The sequence below is a fragment of the Perca fluviatilis genome, chromosome 18 (genome assembly GCF_010015445.1).
Source record: "Perca fluviatilis chromosome 18, GENO_Pfluv_1.0, whole genome shotgun sequence".
Taxonomy (NCBI): Eukaryota; Metazoa; Chordata; class Actinopteri; order Perciformes; family Percidae; genus Perca; species Perca fluviatilis.
The window spans coordinates 14,890,634-14,909,748 of record NC_053129.1 but is presented as its reverse complement, the minus strand read 5'-3'; the positions used below and the strand labels follow the sequence as shown (position 1 = coordinate 14,909,748).

Here is a 19,115-nt window from a genome sequence, read left to right as displayed (position 1 = left end):
GGGGAATATTGAATTCTGCTGAGGTCGCCATAAGCCAGCTTGCTTTGTATTTGCATGAGGGGATCCAGAGCACAGACACAGAATTCGAAAACTTTGCTCCATCTAATTTATAATCATAACTTATTTAACTTTGGGGCTTGTTTTGCTGAACTCATGATGTCCCTAACTGTTATAATAGGGCTCCAGATTTTCTAACAGAGGGGCTTTAGCATCGATCAACTGCTGACTTTGGGCTTTTTAATGGAGTGCTTTCTCTCAATGTATCTTGATGCATTTGAAACAGGCCAAGTGAAACCTTTTCAGTGCAGTGTATTCATTTAAAGGCATTTATTTTTAATGGTAATATATCCACTTAAAGGCTACATAAAGGGACGGGACAGAAGCTCGGTCTAGCTACAGGCTTTGTCTTTTTTTTTTTTTTTTGTCAGAGAAAGAGAAAGAGGTCGATGAAATGGAGAAATACAGCACACACACAGTCTTTGAGTTTCAGGGTAGCTAATTTGTTTCTGCCACTCTGAACAGTAACACCCCGAGCAACACAGAGAATCTGAAACTCCTCTGATAAACTTTTGCTGCATGTGAATTCCTCTCCTTGTCATCTTCTAGCCCCGAGCTCTGAAAAAAAAGCCTCTGGTAGTGCACCATTATCATGTTTTGGGCCACCCACCCTTTCATTTCCTTTCTCCTATCAGTTTGGAAAATGACCAAACTTCAAGCTGTCATAACCTTGGGCTGGAGTCGTCATGGTTAAAGCCCCACAGCTAGAGCAGCACAGCGGCTACCTCCCGAGATAGCACCCAATCTTCATCCCTCCATGCAGTGTTATCCCCGTTCCATCTGATCTTATTTCTGTAAAATGGGATGTTATCAGTATCCAAGATGATGCTATCACAATACAGTGTGGAGAATTTGGAATCTAATTCAAAGCCCCCCCCGCCGAGGCAGAGATATGGGAGGTTTTGCAGGCAAAGCCAGTCCATCTATGGCTTGCTTAGGATGAGGGATTGAATGGAGCTTTATGTTCGGTAGTGCTGGCTGTGTGGCCCCCCACTGAGTTGTCACAGTACCTGTTCATGCTGTATGCTCAAATGAGGACAGGAGAAGGAGATGATGGAGAGTCAATTATAACCTCATGTTGGAGAGTAATACTATTTCACCTTTCATTACACCTCAATGCCATGGGCCAACCGGGTCTCACCAGATAGTGAAAGGTACTCATGCTGAGAAGGCCACGCCGAGGTCAGTTTGGTGTGGAATAGAGGAAAGACTAGAGGATTGATTAGAGGAAGATTTTCACCTCGCAAGTCCTCATTTATACTGTGATATTTCACCAAAGAACATTATAATAGTTTTGGTTTAAAACAGGATGTTCTTCAACAGTTGCCTATCCATTGCACTACATACAGAATCTTGTCAAAAACACAAGACAATATAAGAAAGGTGCGTTAAAGAACTTCATTTTAATCTTCTGCACATTCTTGAATAGTGTCCTGTTCTCGAAACAGGCCTTTAGTATATTTCTAATTTCCTCCTGCTCTTTATAGACATGTTTTCATTTAAAAGAAGTCTGTTTTCTGATCTTCTCCTGTCCTAAGAGAATAGTTTAATGTTTTGGGAGATGTGAACATTAATACAGCTCTCATATTTGTTAATAGATAAATATAAAACCACAGGCAGCAGCCGCTTAGCTTACCTTAGCATAAAGACCAGAACCAGAGGGAAAAACTAGATTGGCTCTGTCCAATGGTAACAAAATCTGCCTACCAGTACCATAAAATGTCACTCATTAAAGGGTTGTATCTTCTTTGTTTAATCCGTACAAAACTGAAGTTTAAAAACGTTGTGGTTTTATGGAGGTTTATGTGGTGGACTATTTCTTGTCAACGAAGTCTCTTTGCCCAGCCATGGTTGTTGATGTTGTTTGCTCTTTAGGCAAACTCAATACATCCTTCATGCTTATCTGTTCTCTTGATCAAAAAAGTTTCTGTGAGTTTTTTTTTTTTTTTTTTCGAACAAAAGTGCAGGTAATTGCACCACTTCACTGTTTTTTACCAGGCCTGTATTAGCAAGCTAGTATTAGAATACTGGCTATTATTTGAAAAATATACAGTAACATCTTGATTTATACATTAAGGGCTCTATTTTAACGATCTAAGAGCACGGCGTGAAGCGCCTGGCGCAGGTGCGTTTAGGGCGTGTGCGAATCCACTTTTGCTAGTTTAACGGCAGAAAAAAGGGTCCGTGTGCATGGTTCAAAAGGCTTGTACTTAATTAATCATAGGTTTGTTTTGGGCCTAACATGCAATAAACCAATCAGAGTGTCATCTCCCATTCCCTTTAAAAGCCAGGCGCGGTTGTAACTTGGCGCATTGCTATTATGATCTTAATCTTGTCTTTTGTTCCACAGGCTATCAAACTCCTTAATGAATTTAATAGTTAATGAAGGTCCTGTACAGTAACAGGGATATATTTATTTATTTAAAAAAAAAAAAATTCTGCTGCAACCTAATTCCCCCACGGGGACAATAAAAACAATGAACTGAACTGATGGCGGATTTGCTAAGCAGGAAGGAGAGATTTTCAGGAGAAGAAAGCGATCTGCTTGTGCATGAAGTGAAAACGCGCGAGCAGATCATATCATAATACTATTTCACATTGTAACATTTTCATTTTTAATCTTCTGCATGTGTGTGTGCTGCTGCGCGTCCCTGAGTTTGTAACAAGCATAGTGTGCACGAGGCTAGGCGCATTTAACTAATCCGCTGTTAAAATAACAATGAAATGCTTTAGAGCAGGTTTTTGTTGGTCAATGGCGCGATCACTTTCCGCTGCCTCAAGACAGCAATACGCCAAGAATGCACCTGAACACACCTCCCTGTAAGACCAGCACACAGATGGGCGCAGGTGCATTTGCTATTTAAACGACATGGGCGCTGGACGGGAAATTGACAATTGCGTCGGTCTTAAACTAGCAAAGACACTTGCGTCAGGCGCTGCGCTGCGCCGGGTGCAAGATAGGGCCCTATATCTACTTCCTACCTATTGTTGGACCGTCTCCCTCTGTATCAGACCAGAAAGTATAATCATTTCTACTATTTGTACTTCCCAGATCCGATGGACCAAGACAGCAGGCAGTGTGTCGGACCGCTTCCAGGACTCCAGTGTGTTCAACGAGACGTTGCACATTGCAAAGATCCTGAGGACCCAGGGAGGTCGCTACTACTGCAAGGCTGAAAACGGCCTTGGATCCCCTGCCATCAAGTCCATCAGGGTGGACGTCTACTGTAAGTGTGATGATAAAAAAAAATAAAAATCCCTCTTGTTATTACGTGTTTCTTCCTGGTTCACAAAGGCATCCAAATGAGGCATACTGAAAATGGTAAGTTGCCCAAAGGTAGGACTATCAGAGTCTGTATCTGTGTTATTGTGCGATGGCCACGGTGTCGCTGTGTCTCCTTCCTAAGTCTCTGTAAGACACATTTCAGCAGACAGCCATGACCCTGACAAGGTTTCTATTCATCATTCATCTGTTTATGCAACAAAGTCAGTCTCTTAGCATTGTGTAGCTTAGGGCAAAGTTAGCTTTTAAATTGTAACCAGGATATATGCTCTAGTATTAAATCATTTTAAAGTGCTAGGAAAAAAATTTAATAATATGGGAAATGAAACAAGTGCTGGAATGTTATTTTGCCTCAAATGCTTTCAATTTCTTAAATGCAGAAAAATCACCCTATGAACACAGGCAGCTGCAGCACAGATAGTTAGTGCTGATCAGTGTGCAACAACATGAAACCTTACAGCCCAATACAGCAGTGTTCCAAATTCCTGCTGTAAATGAAAATGTAGTTATTTGTAGGTAGAGCATCTAAAGACACCCCTGCGCTCTCCTGAGAATGCTAATTACGCTAAAATGCTTTCATTATCCTGACACAGCCATCGACTGTACTGTAAGTGCAATCATTCTATTTTTAAAGTATCTGTGCAGCAAACGGTGAAGGCTCATTAGCATTCGTCAAAGAAAACAGTGATTAAGTGCTATTGTTTTTATTGACTCAGCATTGATTGTCCTATTTCACCTCGTGAGTGGTCGAGGAGTGGCGAGACAGGGGAGTCGCTGCCCTTTTTACCGCCAGACCCTCAGACAACCTCCAACAAGTAGGAGCTTATATCCAATGAGTAATATGTAGGTGTATTGTAATCAGCTGTATCAAAGGAAGATCTCTAGTCTTACTGTTTGAGCTTCAAAAAATCCTGCTGAGATACATTTTAAATTATGCGTTTGGTGCCTTTGAAAGATCTGTAAGCCGCCTCCTTAAATTGTCTCTACTGCTTCAGTCTCCGCTCCCACAGTAGCACTCAATCCCTGCTTTCTTTTATATGCCAAGCTGCAAAGTAAAAAATGCTCTCTAATCTACTATAAATTGAATATAATCAATGGCCTCTCTTAATTTGTTGCCAAACATCCAATTTTCAGTCACAGAGGAAAGAAAGAGGTAGTGGAGCAGAACATTTGTTGCACTAAATAAGATGCACTACAGCTCTTACCTCAACATCTCTCCTCTCCTCTCCTCTCCTCTCCTCACCTCTCCTCTCCCCTCCCCTCCCCTCCCCTCCCCTCCCCTCCCCTCCCCTCCCCTCCCCTCCCCACATTTTCTTTCTTGTCTCTGTCTTATTCTTGCCCCTCGGTGTGTGAGCCACATCCTTGAATCTGTTTATTTAGACTGACACGGGCAAAGGTTGTGGAATTGAAACTTGTTTAGAAAAGCTTGCGGAAGGCCTTTAGTGGAGCAGCAGAGCAGGGGCTGAATGTATTTCAGTAGCTGACAGTCAGAGACCTTGTTCCCTCTGTGCACCGTTTCACCTTGGCTGCACTAAAGAGCCGGAGGAGCAGACGTGGAAATGAAGCCAGATAACAGACAAGAGACAGACCTGAGGATAATCAGGGAGCGTGGCTCCTCAATGAGCTTCATTTTGAGGTCAGAGTTTTCATGCTGCTGATGCACTCAAATTGCAAACAGTGTATTTGAGGTATCATAAATAAGATAAGGAATTATGAAAAGACAAAACCAATAAGGATTTACAACTAAAAATAAAAGAAGAAGTTATAGAAATTCAATGACATTTACAGTTTTTCTTTTTTCTGAATGACAACAGGACTCTTAAAACTAACTTTTTTGTTCATGTAAATAAGAAATTTTGAGCAGATTTAGGCAAGCAATGTTTTATGCAACCCTCGTTAAATTAAAATATGTTAAAGAGAGACGTATCTCTCTCTGCCCTGTCAGACGCTGCTCTCCCTCCCCTCTGGCTGCGGCTGTGTGTGTGCGTGCATGCGTGTGTGTGTGCGTGTGTGTGTGCGTGTGTGTGTGTGTCATCCGTCCAGCTCGTTAACATTACGCTGGCAATCGCTTGTGGAGCTTTTGCGAAAGGCAGATAACCGCAGGTTGCTGTTTATCTTAAAATGGATAATTGTGTTTTGTTATTTAAACAAACGATTGAGGAAATAAACTTGTACATGAGTCTATTGACAGACTTCCAGCTGACCGCGGGGTCAGTGAGCATCAGCGGTCGCCCAGCGAGCGAGCGATCCCGGCCGCCACCAGCTGGCTGTCACGTCAGACTGGAGCTTCTCCAGTCTGACAACAATCGGAGCAAATGTGCAATTGGCCATCAAGCTTTTTGACAAAATTAAGCGTCTTCTTTTTGAATATTGACACTGAGAAAAACTAGAACACCTTAGACTGCTTTAGTGAATCATGCAAATATGTGTGTACAGTAGTATACAGCCATGCTGTGTGGAGTATATATATATATATATATATATATATATATATATGTATATATATATATATATATATATATATATATATGTATATATGTATGTGTGTGTGTGTGTGTATATATATGTATGTATATATATATATATATATATTATGTATTATACGGTATGTAATATACACACACTATACTATTAAATATAATAGAAATGGAAAATAATTAATACAAATAAATAATATAACCTTGATATAGCAATAATATAACTAATAATATAAAAATACAATAACAACATATAGTAGTAATATAATGCAATGTACCGTAATATAGTTATAATCTATCAACACAAGCCTTCTTTTTTCAACCTTGCAAACGCATCAACAAAGGGGGAGAAATGAAAACATGTAGTAACTCTAAATATTGAATAAAATGAAGATTATTAAGCAGACTTTGTTTTCACACCGTAGCATTTTAAATTGCTCTCCTGATCATGTCCTTGCATCCGGCCTCGTAACACAGTATGTGTGTACTTCATTAGCTAGCATTGTGCCATGTTGCACATCCAGCCAAAGCACATCATTCCTCCTGAGCAATGTTATAGCTGTCCCCCGGGGGTGTATTTAATTGATGGGCCTCTGCAGTACGTGCTATTTGTGGTGGTTTGAAGCTACGATTTTTAATCAGTATTAAAATTGGTGTTTTGGAACTGGACCTCCCAAAAACAACACCTTGAATTATGTTTGCCGTCTCTTTCACATGTATCGTGCGTGCATGTCTCTGTTCATATCACTCTTTTTATGGCTCAGAAATAACACCGGCAGTTATATTGGAGTGCACCATTTTTTACTGCAAATGTAAGATACTATACATAACCAGACGCAGGGCCACAGCATGTTTTACATAAAAGGCTTATAACCTGAATGATCTGTCTACAGTCGCTTCCTTGGTTTTCCTTATACACTATTGATTTGCTTTTGCTTCCTGGAATCAAAGGTCTTGTTTGCAATTTTCTAAATAAACACGAGTGATCTTATTCACATATGCACCTTTATTACATCAAAGTGGGCTTCAGAATGCCCCGTTTTTCATAAAAGCAGCCGCAGCCTGTTTGAATCAGTTTCAATGAAATTTAATTAAGGAAAATAGAAAGGAGACAGACAGACAGAGACAGACAGACAGACAGACAGCAAAAGTCTTCTGTAGAGTTGACTGAGCAGCAGATGTAAAGACGAAAGGATAATTAATGGTAATCACTGACCTCTGCAGCCCAGAGGTGCTGATATTAGCTTCACAGCCAGCTCAAAGCTAACGTATTTACAAAGCTCTGAAGTCCATCTAAGCACATTTTATACCTGCTGACACTTCAGTTGTGTTTGTCTGCAGTTAGGTCTGTGGGGAAGGTCCTCTGCAAAGTTAATAAAGAACCTTGCCCAACTCCTACACTGATCGATTGTTAGCTTAAGATGCTCACTTCTTTTTCCTACAGGGGAGTCTTTTCCGTGTTTTCATTTAAATCCTGCTGCATTCATTTTGCTGCAGCATCTAATGTTTCATTGAGTGACTGATCGAGGAGGGCTTAAGAGTTCTGCAGGGCCAGCTTATTGCATGCTCAGAGAGTTCATTGACCATCCCCAGCACAATATATCTAAAAAAGACTTGGAGAGGGGGAAATGTCACCCAAGTGACTGACCAAAAAACAAACTGTGAGGAAAAAGTTCAGCGGCATGAAATATTGCCATTTACAGTTTGTTGTTAATGAATTTACACTAAGACTGTCTCATTCTTGTATCACCAGTTTTCCAAATACATACTATTGATATTAACATATTAAATTGTGCTGAAAGCATTGTTGATTAATCAATTTGTAAATCAAACTGGCATTAATCAACATAATTTTTAGTTTTCATAATTTTGTAATCATTTGACATTTGAAGTGTGAGGATTTGCAGCTTTTCTGCCTTTCATATTGTATGTTGGAGAAAATAAGCAATTTGAAGACACCACCTAGGGCTCTGTTAACTTGTGATTTTGTAGACTAAAAATTAAAATAAAATTAATCTGCTGAATGGATCCTGCACAACTCCACGACCCACTGATAAACAAAACAATCTTCATGTCAATTAATGGTGCCCGAACATAGTGTTTGTCAAATTAACTCAGAGAGAGTGAAACGGAATGATTTCATCTGATGGAGTAATGGAAAAACAAATTGCTGTGCCTTAAACCTACTCAGTCCAGGTCAGCATTTACTGCACAGGTTGTGATAAAGGACCACTTCAAAACTCATTTTAAAATTGGTCTGAACAAGCCCGGCAAAACGGAATAAATTGAGAACACAGAGATGCAGTACGGAGAAGGAGAAAAAAAAAACATGCAACTAAGTTTCCCGAAGTTCACATGAAAGTAAAAAACGCCTTGTACTGTTTGTCCATATGCTATGCTGTGCAGATGATATTAATGTTGCCAGCCAGTGCCAGTTTGTCAGTGGCTGTGAAATAATAAGAATCAGGTGATATTGTGAGAAACAACCCACTGGACTGTAGATATAAGTTTACGGAAGCTTTCACACACATGCTCACTCCTCCCTGATATTTCTCACTACATTCCCTCAAAAGAAGGATTATAAAAAGACAATAGCCTGCTTTCTCTGTGTTATCTGTGAAAGGACTTACACTTACTCCACACTGCTGGTGCAGAATCCAGAGAATTTTAATGAGGACACTGTGTGTGTGTTTTTCGGCACATGGGCTAGAGTCTGAGCTTGAATCAGTTGTTTTGTTTTTTTTGGCAACGGCAGCGTTCATCTAAATTCGAGACGTGTGAATGTGTGTGTCCATTTCTTTGTGTGCTCATGCGTGCAAGGGGAAACAAAAATAGAGGCTGCCCATTGGGTTCAAGCGCATGCTTATGCATGAACACACTCTCCACCAGTGAGCCCCTGACTCACACACACGTCAAAGGCTTAACTTGTCATGGCATACGCCTCCTCAGCTGTGCAACGCTGTGCAGAAGGATGCGGCGTGAGGCCGACTTGAGGAAGTGTGTCTGCTTTATGTTTGCCTTCCATCGATGGAGTTCATGATGGAGTTCATGAAGGAGCTCAGAGACCAAACAGCAGCTGAGGGTGTTTGTTTAGCGGCCATGCTGGCTTTCTTTTATCCAGTCGGTCAGTATAACTGGCGCTTCCTATCTCATCAGGTGTCCAATTCGTGCTGCCCTGCTGCAAGGTGCCTGAGTAAATGTGTGTGTAGAGCAAGAGAGGACAGAGGGTTTTTGGAGAAAACACTGAGTCATAGAAACACGGAACATGGTGATATGAATCGAGGCTGATGCGGTTATTATTAACGCCTTTAATCCCTTCATTACTGGTATTTGCACTCTGTGCTTGCATTATATAGCCTGGAGAGGCTCTTTAAAAGTGACTAGGTAACATATTTGGGTATATACAGAGGGAAGTGCGTGGGATGATCTCAGGGGAGCCTATCGATTAGTGGGTCAGTGGGATGCTGGAGGCAGTTTCAATAGGTGAAGTTATGCCTGGGATTGAAGGACTATATAATTGTGAACTGGTGGACCATATCCTAGTTATATACAGTAGAGTTTTTATTTTGACAGTTTTGTAGATAAAGGCACAGATGATCCATCCGTTAGTCCATCCTCTGTACTTGCTTATCCTATTTAGGGTAAATGCCAGTTACACTCTGGGGACCACTCACATTCACAACTACAGGTCATTTAGAAACACTAATTGTTCACCAACCCGAAAGAGACATCTGTAAATCAGTGGATACTTTTTTTTTTTTAAAACCTCACATCCACCACAAAATGACTTGTTTCACCATCAGAATTTGATCCATTCGGTCCAATAACATTTGAAGTGCCACACCTTTAAATCAGGAATCCCCATTCAAGTTAGCAGAGCGCTAAACCAGAAGTAGTCGGTGCAGGTCCTGCAAGTCATGCACTTCACTTCATAGTAATTAATTAATTCATAGGAATGAATGGGGCACCGCCTCGAATGCTATATCCAGTTCTTATTATACATCAATGTTCTTTGGACTGTAAAACACAGACATGGGGACAATAAAATTTTTTTAAAAATGTCTGAAATAGATCATAATTCTTATATCACCTGTTTGGAGCTCATTTCATGCTTTTTAAAATTGAACTCAAGCAATACAAAACCTCTCATGTCATCCTAATCATCAATTTTAAGTATTGTGCCAGAAATGCTGGATGCCATCTTGGTATCTCAGAATGATGTGATACTATGATACGAGGTAATGTATTATACAATCTTCTGAAAAGATCCCATGATGTATGTAGACAAAGATATATGTGCAGAGGCTCTTAAGTGCTTTTGGATGTAAATGACCTGCTGTGATGAATGGTGTGATACAGCCACGGTGAGTTATCTGAGCCTTGTTTGAATCAGGACAGAATGAATCAGCACATTATGTGTACATTATGTAAATGTTTGCTGGTTTGGTTAATGGAGGTAAAGCCAGTTCACGACTGCCCATTACTCTTCCAAGGACTTGCTCTGGGGAGGGGCCCTTAATCAGAGTAGTCGAGTCAACTTCCTCATTTGCCTCTGTTTTTCTCCCCATCAGGAGCTTAGAACATACTAGTGTGTTTCATTCTTATCTGTTTTTTTTTCTTTCTATTAAATATATATATATATATATATATATATATATATATATATTTTCTCTCTGTGAGAGAAAAGGCCACAGATGATGTACTGACTGCTAGTTATAATTTATCTTTTTGCCAGTATGTTTGGATATGGAAAACAATATCCAAATTGCAAGACCTGACTATACAGTTTGAATCATGAGGAATAATAATGATATTGATCTTGCCCTCTACTCATTTAAAATACCTGAGATATATTGAGCAAAGAAGTATTTAATGGCTGCCTGTGAATGATATGATGTTGTTTGAAGAAGTCTCATGAGGATAGACGTCTTTGAATTGTTGTAAGGCGAAAGTGTGTGAAGAATATTGTTTGAATGCAGAGTTTGGTACATGTAGATTTACCAAAGAAGACTAAGGAGACAAGAAGTTGTTTACTGAGGTATTTGGAGGGTGAAATGAGGCAATGGAAGAGATAAAGAGAATCAGTTATGATTTTATGAAATGTAACGTCATACAGAACACTGCATCAAAGACAGATGTTCTCATTTCTCCCTTAAATTGATGTGATGTTGAAACAGGATGTTGCGACAGGACATAATGCAGTGAGAGATCATCAAACCAATGGAATATCAGTTCAAGTATTTAGTTTAATATAATGGCCAGAAGGGCAAGAATATATATATATATATTAGAGGTGTGAATCTTCACTGATCTCCCGATTCGATTCCATTACGATTATCATGTAAGCGATTCAATTCAATTCGATATCTTGATGCATCACGATGCGTCAAATACATTTTTCTATTAAAGCCATATAGGATATTTAATTCATAGTTTTTCAAGCTTCAAAAACAAAACATTCTGCAGTGCTCTAATGCTAAATAAATTGGATACATAAAACTACAGCACTGAGCCAGGGCTCCAGACTAACTTTTTGCCTTGGTTGCACTGGTGCACCTAACTTTTTTATTTAGGTGCACCAGCACAAAATGTAGGTGCACTCAAATTTTTCCTCGCGTCGCCATTACCGCTGAATGGCAATACACGATATATAGCTCTGTATTTTTTTACAAAGTGGGCTAAATGTTTAGTTTTAAGTCAAAGCCACTTTTCACAAGCTCTTTTATTAAAACAGATTGTGATTAAAATAAAATGCAAAGACAGGGTTTCCTTTACCAGTTTGGAAATATACAGCTGCAACACATGTTAATGAAAGTTATCTGAAATAAATAGCCTAGGATATATTTAAAAAAAAAAAAATTATATATATATATATATATATATATATATATATATATATATATATATATATATATATATATACATATATATATATATATGTATATATATATATATATATATATATATATATATACATATATATATATATATATATCTGAGAAAGCTCCTTCACTTGTTTTCAACAACAATAACAGACTGATTAAAAGAGAGAGAGGACGCCCGGATAGCTCAGTTGGTAAATATAGAGGTTTGACTCCGACCTGCGGCCCTTTCCTACATGTCATTCCCCCCTCTCTCTCTCTCCCCTTTCATGTCTTCAGCTTTCCTAACAAAATAAAGGCCAAAATCTAAAAAAAAAAAAAAGACAAAGGGAGACAGAGGGAGAGAGGGGGATGCGATGGACTGAAGCGTATGCTCCTCACAGAGTGACAGCTGACTCATTATGAATGGGTCCAGCACGGGTCGAATGTGCTTTGGCGGGTCAACAGCGTTACACCTGTCTTGTGTAGGCTCTGAAATGTCTGTATCGTCACTGCGCTGCATTTTTATGAACTATGATCCAGAAGGCTCCGTCTTACACGCTATTACTCAACGAACTGAAGTTATTTGCATTTAATAACTTCTAATGTGTTTTTCGCCGTGGCAGCCGCAATAACAGCGGAAACACTGGTACCAATACAGGTTTCCCTCTCATACTTAACAATATACAGCTGTGTTAATAACAATTAAAACTGTAGATAAAGTCATGTGGACCGGCGGCACTGTGTCTCTCCATGTTGCAAGGGAGCCGTGTGTCAGTGAATGGGGGGGGAGGAGAGATCCAAACACAAGCACGGCTTTCCAGAAGGAATGGGTCATGTAACGCAACATTAAACCATATCGATATGAACGACATCGCTTCGTTAGTGGAGAGGCAGCGGATGCGAGGACGTTAGGTGCACCGGTGCGACCTGGGAAAAATCTTAGTCGCACCCTTACAAATTTTGGTCGCATTTGCGACCAAATTGGTCGCACTCTAGAGCCCTGTGAGCACATGGCACTTCCTGAATGTGCAAAACATAACAGAATATGTAAACAGAAATGTTGTTAGGCCTACATTAAATTGTAAACAGAAATAATCGATTATGGCCCGGCCGATTATCGATGCAGCATCGTCCACGATTCGATGCATCGATTATTTGATTAATTTCAACACCTCTAATATATATATATATATATATACAAAGTTTCTGTTGGTTAGATGTGATGAGGTCACTGTTGGAAATTTAAGTTTAAATGGCAATTTTATTGTCTTTTGAGAAATAGAGTGTGTGCTCGTACATTACACATGGCAATGTACAAGGCAGCTCAATAACCGTTGAAATATCTTTTTATTTTATAGGTACAACAACACAACAGGTGGAATTTCTTTTAAACATCTACTACAATCAACACATCCCTCTTAAGCCTATTTTATTAATATGACATGGGAAGACTGTTAATACGGTTATTATAGGTATCACATTTGAAATCCCAAAAAAACTGTTACATTAACAGAAATATGAATGGTTAACTTTTTTGTTTAAAGAAAATGCTTTCACATCATCATTCAGGGAAGGTATCCCATCCTCAGTTGGTCTTTGTCTAAACCAAACAAAGGAAAAGGTCATTAGGCTGAAACCAGAAAAGAACTCTGTCTTGTCGCTGGTGCTTTTCCTCCAACTCTAATGCTGGGTTTCTAGGTGTTGATGTTTAGACCAGTGGTCTGTGGCTTGCTTGTTTTCTAGGGAGATGAATTAAAGAAGAGATGGGATGAGGCAGACGCCACTGTAAAAGGGAGAGGATGCAGGAGCAGATTCATTACCACACACACACACACACACACACACACACACACACACACACACACACACACACACACACTAACAGCAGAACCTGGCCTCATTATATCCTCATCTCCATCACTGGAAGGAAGTGGAGGGTTGCAGGCTCTGCTGTGAGGCTGCTGACGTCTGCCCCTCCATTTATCACACACATTGTCCATGCATACTGCACACACACACACACACACACACACACACACACACACACACACACACACACACACACACACACACACACACACATTGGTCTTGTACACACACCCACAGGCACCCAGTGTTCCTCCAAAGACAGCATAATTGGAAAAGCACTGTCTCTGAGGAGGATGGAGGTGCAGCAGTCCTAAGTGGGCTGCAGCTTCCTGAACACAGCTCCAGCTCTTAAAGCAACAATTTAGACAGCACAGTTAAAGTGCAGGATGACTTCATCTGGCTAGAGGGAAGCTATCATCTGCTCTTTGAGCTTAAACACCATCTATTTGCATAGTTTTAACTTCAAGGGAAAAAGAGCAATCCAAAGTCTATATTTAGGCTCTGGAGGTTTGTTTATAGCACACATGGAATGTTTTTTAGATCCGTTCTTCACATAATCTTTATTTTTTTTATTTTTAACACATTTTTACTACTACACATCTATTTGTTGAATGTATAGAGAGTTAACACCTACCGAAGTCAAATTCCTTGTGTATGTAAGTATACTTGGCCAATGAAACTGATTCTGATTAGCAGGCAGTAACACAAGGGGACAAGCCCTCTTTATTAGAGTATCTTCTTGCAATACTAACAACACTGTTGTCCTGTATATCCGTTTAGGATACTCTGCTTCCAACAATGTAGCATGCTGTATCGTTCATCATCACACCATTGACTCCATTCTGCATTGCCACTTTTATTGGCAGTAATTACACTTAACCAGGCCTGATGACTGTGGCCACAGAGAGTAACATGATTTACCATTACCTTAATGCTCAGTGCATACCCTATGATGCAGAGAGAGAGAGAGAGAGAGAGAGAGAGAGAGAGAGTGTGTGTGTGTGTGTGTGTGTGTGTGTGTGTGTGTGTGTGTGTGTGGATGGGGGTAAGTCAAGTAAAATACATTTTATAGAGAGAGAGAGGAAAGAAGCTTTCAACCCCCTCTCCCCTCCCCCCACTCCCCCCAAAAAAGAAGAAATTTAAGTTCAAGTTAATGCAGTAATGTTGAAAAAGCTTAATGAATAATTCAAGACTTGTTACACAGTACCACGGAGGCTTGCCAAACAGCAATGGTAGGGGTGGTGTGTTGCCCTTTACAAACCTTAAGCGAACTTGTCCAAACTCCCCCTCACTGTGTTCCTGGCAGGGACAGAAGAGTAGCCTTTATAAACCGCTGATCTCAAAGGTCTGCCCCTTTACAGTGGATTAGAACAGTTGTTTCGACCCCTGGCAACTGACCCAACTGATTACATTTCAATTTATAAAACTTCAAATATTAAAGCCTGGATAGGGAGTTTTGAACCCCATAACTTCAATGCAAAAATCTGTATTCAACAATACATTTGAAAAACATAAAAATAAATGCATTGGGCGCCTGGGTAGCTCACCTGGTAGAGCTTCTCTATAAATAAAGGCTTAAAAATGCCCAAAAAATAATCTTAAAAAAATAATAACAATAAAAAAATAAATGCATTAAAGGTCCCATGGCATGAAAATTTCACTTTATGAGTTTTTTTAACATTAATATGAGTTCCCCCAGCCTGTCTATGGTCCCCCAGTGGCTAGAAATGGCGATAGGTGTAAACCGAGCCCTGGGTATCCTGCTCTGCCTTTGAGAAAGATGAGCCGTTTTGGAATCTGCTTGTTATGAGGACATAAGGAGCAAGGTTACCTCCCCTTTCTCTGCTTTGCCCGCCCAGAGAATTTGGCCAACCCATGAGAGAGAGACATCATGGCTTTCAAACGAGAAAAATGGCAGTTGGTCAAGGCCACACCCCCACTCTCCACCTTACCACTCCCACTCTCCTCCTCAATAGCTACAGACACAGAAATGGCACATACTAAGGAAAGCTTATTGTGGGACTGGCTCTAGTGGCTGTAGTTCTGCACCAAAGCTGAATTTCGGGAAAGAGACTTCAGATACAGTATTAGGGGACCACTAAGGTCTATATAAAAGCATACAAAGGGCACCATATCATGGGACCTTTAAGATTTCCGAAGATCATCTCAGCTGAATTGCTGTTTTTATTAGATAAACATCTTAGTTAGATCCAAATCACAAAAACAAACATTTAAAGTGTTAATAAAATATTATCAAATACGTTTATACTGTTTATATACAGCTACACATTTATATATAAGGAATTTAAATACAAAAACATAGTTTACTTGGTAAATAAATAAAAACATGTTAGCTGAGATGGCTAAATATAGCGATTTTACACAGCATCCAGATAGTATACATCTATCCATTTATATGTCACATTTGCATGTGGTTTGGCTTGAGAGATATGTCTTATTTATATCATTTTAGATAAAAAAACGATATAAAATGTGTAATAATTCCCACAGATGTGTAAAATATATAATATACTCTCAGTATCATGAACAATAAAAACACAGGGTATACTGTTAATAACACTGCAGTGATCCACCATAAAAGAACATCATTATTATTGAAAAGTTCTTGGTCAAATTAAAGGAATAGTTCAACATTTTGGGTAATGCACGTTCACTCTAATGACTATATGGTAAATATACAGCCAGCGGCCAGTTAGCTTAGCTTAGCACAAAGACTGAAAACAGGGGGAAACAACTAGCCTGGCTGTGTCCAATAGTAATGCAGTCTGCCTACAAGCACCTCTAAAGCTCACTAATAAACACATTATATGTAATTTCTTTAATGCGTATAGAAAAACTATAGAAATGACAAGTTTAAGGACTATTTCTTGGCTGGGAGCATTGACTTTCTGGATTGTTGTCATCACCGCGAGGTTCATAGGAACACAAGAAAGCAAATATTTTCCATGATTATTTTTATGGCAATTATTTTTCATGAATATTTACCACCACCATTAATTCCAAGTATTCCTTTTGGCTTGAAATTTTACATTTGCGTTCGCATGAACTGGGGTAGACGCTCCATATTCATGCACCATCTTGAAATACGTTAGCCGGTAAGGGACATACAGGACATACTGCTCCACCTTTCGCGTTTTCGCTGTCACACGATAAACTCACAGATGCTGCTAATGCCGCTAATGGGTATCGTAGCTTCCCGGCCCCGGCAAGTTTGAAGAAGGAAACATGGAGGACCACACACATTCAAAATCCAAATTTCAGGAACAGGAGTCTTTTTCTTCATCCAGAAAAAGAAAAATGATATTGAAAAGAGCAAGAGACCGGCTTTTTAAAGCGTGAACTGCGTGGTGCAAGAGAGTTGATTGCGATATATGATCTCAACGCTAGATGGGTGAAATTCCTACACATTGGACCTTTAAGGTAGATATCATCATCAACATTTAACTGTATAATTAATCTATAACATTTACTAGTTGACCAAGACCCTAACAGCTAATTTTGCAAGAGGGCCAGCTCTAACGTTTCTGTAGGCAAGCAGTGGCTAAAAGTAATAGGAAACATATGATATGCTTAATGTTTCAAATGAATACCTTCATCTAGTTATTCGCAGTAATCGGTTTTTGAGTATACATGTCAACATACTACATGCACACACATGCATGTGTTGATTTCAGAAGACTATTACTTAGATGATCTAGCAGCACAGCTATATTCCAAAGCTTAGATGTACGTAATAATCAGTCATAAAATATCATAATAATCTTGGGATACCAATCAACGCTGGATCACGAGCCATGTTTACATTACCATTTTAATTATGTGGTAAGATGCACTCAGCTTTCTTATTATAGGACGTGTCCAGTCACTATTTATGTGTTTCTCAACATACATACAGTATGTCACATTCTGCCACATTCAGATTACCCACACAGACCTAATAAGCCCCTCCTCCCCCTGACAGCAGTGCAGCACGCTCGTCTCTCATGTCTCGCAGAATGATTTTCAGTTTGTTGAGATATCTCTGTTACACAGGCGCCATTGTCAGCGTAGACTTATTGCAGGAATAGATGCATCATGCCCCTAGCCCACCCCTCCAAACACATCCATCTGCCACCACAATCACACTTTAGTAGGAAGCAACAGCTGACACCAAATAGATACAGCTAGCAGGAGCTGCTTATGGTGGAGTGGAGCCATGAGATAGAGGTCACTGTTGCCAACGGGTTGAGAGATGGAAGGAAAGGAAATGCGTTGACAGTAAATTACATGCTGGATTCACATATTCCATCAGAGGCCCCCATGTGAGATGGATGTTATATATCACCACTGTGGCTTATTAACCTTTTGGCCCACATAAATGAAATGCAATAAAGCGCACCATACCGCAAACTCAAATTACACACCATACCCATCATGCTTTATTTGCGCTGTCTTATTTGATGTAGTAGGTTTACACATTATATAGTGATGTTGCACATTGCAAATGTAAGGTCTTCTTACAGTACATTAATCCCACACATTATGCCTTAACATAGAAATATGTCATGTTGAACCGACCATTATTTCAATTTCTTATTCATCAGAGGCTTCTGTTGAAAAGGGCTACCAGTGATAATTTAAAAAAAAATCACACAAACTTCAGTATTCGCCTTAACAAATACCTTTTACTCTGGTTGGAGAATGTCTAAAGAAGCATAAATTAAATTCACAACCTTTTGCTTTCCTATTCATATGGAAGTGGTTTTTACCTTTTTAAGGATTTACTTTTAAACTCCAGCTTATAAAAAAAAAAAGAAAAAAAAAAGCTGGCTTGACGGTGAGGTCATTCACAGGGCAGCCTGCCAAGTAATAACTTCCCTAATCTCTTATGCCTCATGCCCATATTTAAAAAAAACAACCTAACCCTAAACCTCGAAAGAGAGCAAGTCACCCCAGTCATTATGAGTGGTGGCAGGAGACAGCTGCGCTACAGTATCAACACCTTGCATCACCCTGCATCTAAATAGCAGCCATTTAGAAGTTTCTACATGCTCTCTATCCTCCTTTTCCTCCTTTTGTCTCGGTTTCCTTCTGACCACGACCCCTTCCCTCTCTCCCGCTGTCTCCCGCTGTCCCTTGGCACAAAAATAAAAGCAAATTGCTTATCTTTGACATAACACGTCTGTTTTTTACTCATGAAAGACGTTGCACAAATGTCATTCAGGTCAGCGGATCCCGCTGGTAATCAAGCTGGGGCGGTGATTAGGTGAAATTAATTGCAGGCCTCTGTCGCTCATGGCTGACAGCCTGGGAGCCAGATAGGTGTTCGCTTCCCAGGTGACTTCGACAGATCAGGCGGAGAGAGTGAAAGACATCAAAGCCAAGAAAAAAAATAGAAAACCTGCATTAGATTAACACCCGAGAGACAGCCCAAAAAAGGTGTGTGTGGGTCTGTACAAGGTTGTGTGTGGGGGTGTGTGTTTGTGTGTGGGTGGAGTGAGGTAATGTTTGTGAGTGAGGTAATGTGGTTTCTGCCTTTTTGGGGAGAGTATGGGACATGAAAGG

General features: G+C 39.8%; 1 protein-coding gene across 1 annotated transcript in view; it reads left to right on the top strand.

The window, feature by feature from the left end:
• Nucleotides 1-19,115, top strand: part of LOC120546409 (MAM domain-containing glycosylphosphatidylinositol anchor protein 2-like) — a 137,550-nt gene that overhangs the window by 19,914 nt on the left and 98,521 nt on the right. The window contains exon 3 of the mRNA XM_039781333.1: nt 3,110-3,284. Coding sequence (XP_039637267.1) covers nt 3,110-3,284 — 175 coding nt within the window. The remainder of the gene's footprint in view (nt 1-3,109; nt 3,285-19,115) is intronic.